The 8,151-nt window shown below is 47.1% G+C and overlaps 2 protein-coding genes across 2 annotated transcripts in view; one reads left to right on the forward strand and one right to left on the reverse strand.

Moving 5' to 3' along the window:
* LOC106808445 (retinol dehydrogenase 14-like) overlaps positions 1-4,574 on the forward strand; it is a 6,878-nt gene extending 2,304 nt beyond the window's left edge. Inside the window, exons 2-4 of the mRNA XM_014811170.1 lie at positions 978-1,136; positions 2,314-2,472; positions 3,039-4,574. Of these exons, the coding sequence (XP_014666656.1) occupies positions 983-1,136; positions 2,314-2,472; positions 3,039-3,328 (603 nt within the window). The 5' untranslated portion in view covers positions 978-982 and the 3' untranslated portion in view covers positions 3,329-4,574. The remainder of the gene's footprint in view (positions 1-977; positions 1,137-2,313; positions 2,473-3,038) is intronic.
* A 141-nt stretch (positions 4,575-4,715) lies between these two features.
* The window catches only part of LOC106808446 (mitogen-activated protein kinase 1-like), a 61,083-nt gene continuing 57,647 nt past the window's right edge, over positions 4,716-8,151 (reverse strand). Inside the window, exon 13 of the mRNA XM_014811171.1 lies at positions 4,716-7,207. Within this exon, the coding sequence (XP_014666657.1) occupies positions 7,080-7,207 (128 nt within the window). The 3' untranslated portion in view covers positions 4,716-7,079. The remainder of the gene's footprint in view (positions 7,208-8,151) is intronic.

Raw genomic sequence — 8,151 nt, forward strand, 5'->3', positions numbered from 1 at the left:
CGGCGGGTGCGTAGACGTGTCCGGGAGGGAGGAGGACGTGTCGGCGGGTGGCGTTACGTGTCCGGAGGCAGGGAGTCCGGCGGCGCGGTACGTGTCCGTGAGGGAGGGAGTCCGGTGGGTGGGTACGTGTCCGGGAAGGAGGGACGGAGTCCGGTAGGTGGGTACGTGTCCGGGAGGGAGAGAAGGAGTCCGGCGGGTGGGTACGTGTCCGGGAGGGAGGGAGTCCGGCGGGCAGGTACGTGTCCGGTGGGTGGGTACGTGTCCGGGAAGGAGGGACGGAGTCCGGTAGGTGGGTACGTGTCCGGGAGGGAGAGAAGGAGTCCGGCGGGTGGGTACGTGTCCGGGAGGGAGGGAGTCCGGCGGGCAGGTACGTGTCCGGTGGGTGGGTACGTGTCCGGGAAGGAGGGACGGAGTCCGGTAGGTGGGTACGTGTCCGGGAGGGAGAGAAGGAGTCCGGCGGGTGGGTACGTGTCCGGGAGGGAGGGAGTCCGGCGGGCAGGTACGTGTCCGGTGGGTGGGTACGTGTCCGGGAGGGAGGGACGGAGTCCGGTAGGTGGGTACGTGTCCGGGAGGGAGAGAAGGAGTCCGGCGGGTGGGTACGTGTCCGGGAGGGAGGGAGTCCGGCGGGAGACCTAAAGCGAGGGTCGACTAAAACTAAACTAAAACTAAAACTAATGTGTATGCGCCATAATTACGTTACAAACACGACTGACGTGTCTGTTCGACGATTGGGCTGCATGCTCCATGATATTCTTGGTCAGTCTTTGGTTGTGTCTCCAGTTGCCACCTCTCTTCAGGTCGCCTCTCCCCCATTGCGACTGCATTTTCTCCTTTGTAGTGGGCATCTATTACAATAGTGGTCTAGCTTCCTTGTAGTGGCCATCTTCCTTACAAATGTCATATATCTTACTAGCTGTTGTCATCATTGTTAGTAGAATACCTGCTCTGCTTGCCTGTACGGATCTTTCGTTACGCAGGCGTCATGTGTCCGAGAACGTTCACAGAAGACTCGCTGGACATGGTATTCGGGGTGAACTACGTCGGACCGTTTTACCTCACCAAGCTGCTGACCCCGCTGCTGAAACGGTCAAGCCCCAGCCGCGTGGTCAACGTAGCGTCTGGAGGTTACAGCTCAGGTAAGTTACAGGTGGGCTACAGGTAGGTTATAGGTAAGCAATAGGTAAATTACAGGTAGGTTATAGGTAGGTTATAGATAAGCAATAGGTAAATTACAGGTAGGTAATAGGTAGACAACAGGCAGGTCATACGTAACTTAGAGGTTCGCCATAGTTAGATTATAGATATGGTGAGTTATAGGACGTTTTAGGGGCGCAAATCCACTTTAGGCACCTTATGTATCACGAAGTGATGCACAGATTTCTGTGTATCATCTACTGATGCACAGAAATCTGTGCATCACTTTGTGATACCTAAGGTGCCTAAAGTGGATTTGCACCCGTTTTAGGTAGGTCACAGGTAAGCTATAGAAAGGTTACAGATAACCTATAGAACGAAGATACCTAGTCTATGGGTAGGGCAGGCCTATAAGTCATTGATTGTTAGATTATAGGTAGGTAATATGTAGATTAGGGGTAGGCTAAATGTAGGTTATAGGGACATATATAAACGAAGCCAGCCCGTTACTGGCTAACATTGCGTTGTGTCTGCGCTGTTGATTATCCGTGAGAACATATGTTCCTGCTAAAGCAGGCTCGCATATCCTATATAACACTGAAGCCTAGGGGGCTAAGAGGGTTGATGTTTGTTTGCAAAACTCGCGCAGCCGTCGGTATTAGTTTCAGTCCATTCGCTTATTGTACCTTCATGCTGACTAACTAACCTTCAGAGGATAAGGTTTGGCAAGAGGAAGGAGAATCTACGGGTGGTATGTGTATAACTCGGGATTATGTGGAGCTCAGGGTATTCTAGGCGTCCGTGGTCCGTAGACTGTGGTTCGTGGGCGGCCGGGTAGAGTAAAGTACGGACAGGGTCGGGCCTGTATCCAAGCATGGGGTGGCCTGTAGATTTACTGCACTCGCTATAGGCAGACCAGTCTGAGGAGCGATAAAGTGAGTGGACTGAAAACAGGGGGCCGTTGGCAGGAACAAAATCAGTCTTCACATTAATCTTTTCTCGCATACCGCTAACAGGAACAATCAGAGTCGGGTAAAGTTACGATTTTCTCATACACAGTGTATAGATTACCGCGTGTATGAAAAAAGACTAATGTTAAGAATTTTGTTTCTGACAACCGGGCTCCGGGTCTGTAGAGCGCATGCACGCAGCCGTCTCACGCATAGTTGCGCTTCGCAGGGAGACTGAATTTAGAGGATCTGAACGGAGACAGGAAGAAGGCGTCTAGCTACGACATGTGGCAGACGTACTGCGACTCGAAGCTAGCCGTGCTGCTGTGGACCCGCGAGATGGCCAAACGCAACGTGCCCAACATACGCTGCTTCGCCGCACATCCAGGTGAGCACGCACGCAGGCACGCACACACGCACGCACGCACGCTCGCTCGCACGCACGCACGCACGCTCGCACGCACGCTCGCACGCACACACGCACGTACGCACGCACGCACGCACACGCACATACGCATATACAAACTCGCACGCACGCACGCACGCGCACACACACACACACACACACACACACACACACACACACACACACACACACACACACACACACACACACGACACACACACACACACACACACACACACACACACACACACACACACACGCACACATACACGTGCGCGTACGCATACACGCAAACTCGCGCGCACACACACACAGACCAAAGACCCGAGTAGGAGTGTAATTTGCATTACATAAACAATAGATATATATACTAACACAGTATTTATCAGTGTTTGTATATGTCTATGCATAAACCAATACTTACAGCCCGTGGTTCCGTACAACGCCATCTGTTAGCAGTATCCCTCATTAACACCCCACACCCCCAACCCACCCCACACACACACACTGTTCACCTTACTAACGTTGTTCGCTCATCTACGCCGCAGGTACGGTGCGCACTAACATCATGCGACACTGGACAGGTATGTCCGGCCTCTTCCTCAACACCGTCTCGTCGTTGTTCTTCCGCTCGCCGGAAGGTGGCGCGCAAACGATAATCGACTGCGCAGTGCGGCACGACGTCGACCAGCACTCGGGCCGATACTTCGAGGACTGCGAGATGACGGAGGTGACGGACGCCGCCGCAGACGCGCAGTTCGCCATGCGGCTGTGGGCGAAGACGGAGAGTCTCGTCAACTCACGGCTCGCCGGCACGAGGGGAGGGGCCGGCTCGTAACCACGGACGCCGGCATGCTAGGGAGAAGGGTGTGCTGTATGATAGGGGGAAGGGTGGCATCTCTACTAGCGCTACCCGTGTGGCACAGTCGCTCCCGCTACACGTCTCTCTGGGGAGCGGCTGCACGGGTAGAGCTTCAGCTATACTGAGCGAGGCACAGGCTCTACTCTAGAATACGTGTAGCCTGCATGATAAGGGAAGAGAAATCTCTATATTTGGGGAGGGGCAGGTTGTATAATGGAGTAATGAACAGACTCTATACTAGGAAAAGAGCAGTCTCTATATTAGGAGAAGCGAAAGCTCTATAGTAGGGAAAGAGCAGTCTCTATGCTAAGCGAAACGAAATCTATACTAAAGCCCGAAGGCATGGTCACACTCCATGCTAGGGGAAGGAAAGACTCTATACTAGGAGAATAGTTCTATACTGGAAGAAAGACAGCTTCTCGGTTCAACTGAGGGGAGGCACAGCGTCTGTACTAAGGAAATAACATACTCGATCAGAGTAGGATCATTAACGTTACCACTAAGCATATCGTTTTACTGCCGAGCTGAAGTAAAACCCTTGCCTGGTGGTAACGGCAACCTGCCTAACTAAGTTAATGCATAGACCACAGCACCTGCTGCACGAGGTGCACTCATACAAGCCTTATACACAAGCTGCTATAATGGCTGCTGCCGCGTACCAAGGAGGAACCCAAAGTAGCTACGTCGCGTCCATTCGATTTGTTAATGTACCACTGATTACATATTTTAATTCATTGAATTTTGCAAGATCAACAGCCTTAACGCAAGAATACAGCTTCATATCAGAGCATGTATGTTACTCACTCCTTCTTGCTAATGCTGGAATCACACAGTCACACATCAGCCTATCATTGGCATAAATAGATACATAAATAAATATCATATATATATATATATATGTAGACGAGATAGTAACAAGTTGTATGTCGTGTATCACATTAGCGATGCTATGTTACTACAAAACCAGTTATCACTGCTACATGGCAATGTTCGAGTTAGACCGACTTGTTTTGTTTGTTAAACTTTACATAATGTTATTACCATAAATAAGCTGTAGGTAGTACACAATTATATAGGCTGCATAATAGTGTCAGCAGCTATAAATAGAGGCAGACTTCACATTAATGTAACATAGCAATAGCTTTTATGCATTCACTTGCACAGCAAATATAGTTTGTTATTAATTAGAGTATTTTTTATAAAACTATATACTGAACAGAAAGGCACGTGTATTTTACATAGCTTTTTATTTACCTGTTGGATTTATTATTACACATATATTTATTATTAATATTGTAATAATATTAATAGACTCTGAATAACCTTTAAATCATCATCCATATAAAAATAATATGCAAACCAGTTTTTAATTAGCGCAGTAGGATTGATTACAACACTTAATAATAAGTGATAGTTATTTATTACCCAATTTTACAATTACACAAACTAAACATGAACCGGGCCCTATAGGTATCAGCACCTACTGAGGCAGAACCCACAGTACCTTGTACTTCGCACAAAATGATAAACGTAATAACATGGGGGTTAATAATGACAAATTTTGACATAATAATAATGACAATTAATGGCAAATAATAATGACAATTATGTCATTATTAACCTCTGATAACATGCGTACAGATGGCGCCACATGTGGCACATCATATGCTCACAGTACAGAAAGGCTAACCGCTAGACATCTCTATAGATGAAAGAACACCACTCGCCTGTGCTACACGTTACAGAGACTGTATGACATAACAGAAGGCTGATACCATGAGCACATTTACCTACCATACACTTTGTGCCCCCTTCATGTGTTCTAGGATCTGTAGACGTGCAATCACCGTACATACACCGGTATCAACACAAGTAGCGCCACCTGTGAAGGTGCCACATACCTATAGATATTGTGGCGCCATCTTCACCAGTGCCATATACCTGTAGATATGGCACCACCTGTATGGGTGCCATCCATCCATAGATGTAACTAGTCTGTCTTTAGACTATTCTATTGTTAAACACCGGCTTAAACATGACTATTATCAATATTTAATCTTAACATTACTATAATTATTACCTACTTCATTACATAGCTTAATTCATCAAATAAAATAAAACATAGTGCATGCCATAACCAACAAAACCCTTCCAGAACTACATGTGCATCATGGTTGCCATGCCGACTGCATATTCAGCTCCTGAATACGACAGCGAGAGAGCGTATCTTGCGTTTTTCTTACAAAGTGACGATTAAGTGAAGACAAACTGTACGGATTTCTCTTAAAATATTAGGTGACCTGGCACCCAGCAGTAATCTCACCAAGTCAACCTAGGGTGCCAGCCAAATGTTCTACATCACCAAGGTGTGTTCTCCTGGCACGTTGTTAACAGGAAGAATGGGTCGACTCATCTATATTACAACTGCAAACATTATTCACTTTTGTTAAATCTTCGATTTCGGTGTTGCACTCACTAAGCTACACACGTACACAGTTCATTATTGTGAAACAACATTTACACAGTACGCCAGACGTCCTCTTCTATTACCTCAAATTACCGTGACATGTACAACAATGATTCTACTGTCCCCTGCCACGTGCTGACAGCCATGTTGTATATAATAATTACTCTAGTCAAGATTACTTTTATACATAACAATAATAAACAAGAAGTGATCAGGGATGCCTTCTCTCACAGTTGATTTATATAATCTGTAACAGGTGCGAGCTTAGGTGGGAACGATAGCGATCAAATCTAATTACAATCGAACAGGTATTTCCTCATTGGAGCAAACAGCTCGTGGGTATTTCCCTCGTTAGATAAACCTCTACTGTGACTACTTACTGTATTATAGTCGCTGTCACTATACAGTGTACAAACACACTCTTCAGTTTGCTTGAAACACTTATCTGAAAGCGGCCCATCCATTGTGCAAACTTTCTCATCAGTATTAGTTCGTGTTTCGTGATAGATGGCAGTGATAGATGAATTATGGCGACTTAATTCTGTCCAAAAAATATAAATTACTTCAATGCTTTTAGTTCAAAATCACCTGCAGGAAGTGCCACTTTGATGCATTTCCTGGGAGCCGGTTTTAAATCGCATCAACGTACGAGCGTTACCGAGTGATAACCTCGCAATAATTTAGTTCCATAACCCAGGTGAGTGAGAGAGGGGGCGGATTGACCATGACAGAGAATGCATAAAGCACGGTGCAGGTACAACGTACTGCCGCGGGCCTGTGCCACAGACTAATACCGTCTAGGCTACCACAGACGAAGGCCATGAGCTCCGTTTAAGCTGGGTAAAATGCACGCACGCACACATGCACGCACGCACGAACGCATGCACGCACGCACGCACGCACGCACACTCGCACACACGCACACTCGCACATATCCCATCGCCCCACTATTTGTGACTGGTAGCAAGCATTTGCTGTTTAACAGCATGACTTGATGACGGTACATGCCCGATACTCAGCGCCCTTAACCTTCGCTGCTAGTTTCACCAGCACACAGTCTAAACCCCAAGCTCAGCAACATCACTGGTCACTCAACAGCAGACAATGACGTTATTCTCATTATTATAATGGTTTCAGAATCTCTCCTCATCCCTTCCCCCCCCCCCTCTCCTCAGCCTCTCACCACGATGCTGGTAGTACGGTGTACTGGTAAACAGCTGACACGGCAGTACGAGTGCCGACCGGCTACAGCTGCCACTACTAGGGAGCGCCCTTCGGCTGTCGCTCCTTGAATCGCTGGGTCTCCTCCCAGATGAGTTCCTTCAGCTTCTCCTTGGGAAGGTCGTCCAATTCCATCTCAAATGTGAACGGTTCGTCGGCGACAGGCTGAAACAATGTTACGTCGGGTCTTAAGGCCCGTCTCCACACACGCGGCGCGGCACGGAACGCCACGCAAACGGCGCCATTCACCCCTACCGGCAAAGTTCAAATCTATTATATCTTAATGCGCAGTCTCCACTGACACAGCACGGCGCCAGCCCGGTTACGCCTCAGTTTAGCCTCAGTACGCTCCTGTCTATAACATTATACTCCTGCCTATAAAATTATGCTCCTGCCTGTATCATTATACACCCATTTATAGCATTATGCTCCTGTCCATAGCATTATACACCCATCTATAACATTACGCTCCTGCCTATAACGTTATGCTCCTGCCCGTAGCATTATACACCCATCTATAACATTACGCTCCTGTCCATAACATTATGCTCCTGCCCGTATTATTATACACCCATCTATAACATTATGCTCCTGCCCGTATCATTATACACCCATCTATAGCATTATGCTCCTGCCCGTATCATTATACACCCATCTATAGCATTATGCTCCTGTCTATAACATTATGCTCCTGTCCGTATCATTATATACCCATCTATAGCATTACGCTCCTGCCTATAAGATTATGCTCCTGCCCGTATCATTATACACCCATTTATAGCATTATGCTCCTGCCTATAACATTATGCTCCTGTCCATAGCATTATACACCCATCTATAACATTACGCTCCTGCTTATAACATTATGCTCCTGCCCGTAGCATTATACACCCATCTATAACATTACGCTCCTGTCCATAACATTATGCTCCTGCCCGTATTATTATACACCCATCTATAGCATTATGCTCCTGTCTATAACATTATGCTCCTGTCTATAACATTATGCTCCAGTCCGTATCATTATACACCCATCTATAACATTACGCTCCTGTCCATAACATTATGCTCCTGCCCGTATTATTATACACCCATCTATAGCATTATGCTC

The sequence above is a fragment of the Priapulus caudatus genome, unplaced genomic scaffold (assembly GCF_000485595.1).
Source record: "Priapulus caudatus unplaced genomic scaffold, Priapulus_caudatus-5.0.1 Scaffold278, whole genome shotgun sequence".
Taxonomy (NCBI): domain Eukaryota; kingdom Metazoa; phylum Priapulida; class Priapulimorpha; order Priapulimorphida; family Priapulidae; genus Priapulus; species Priapulus caudatus.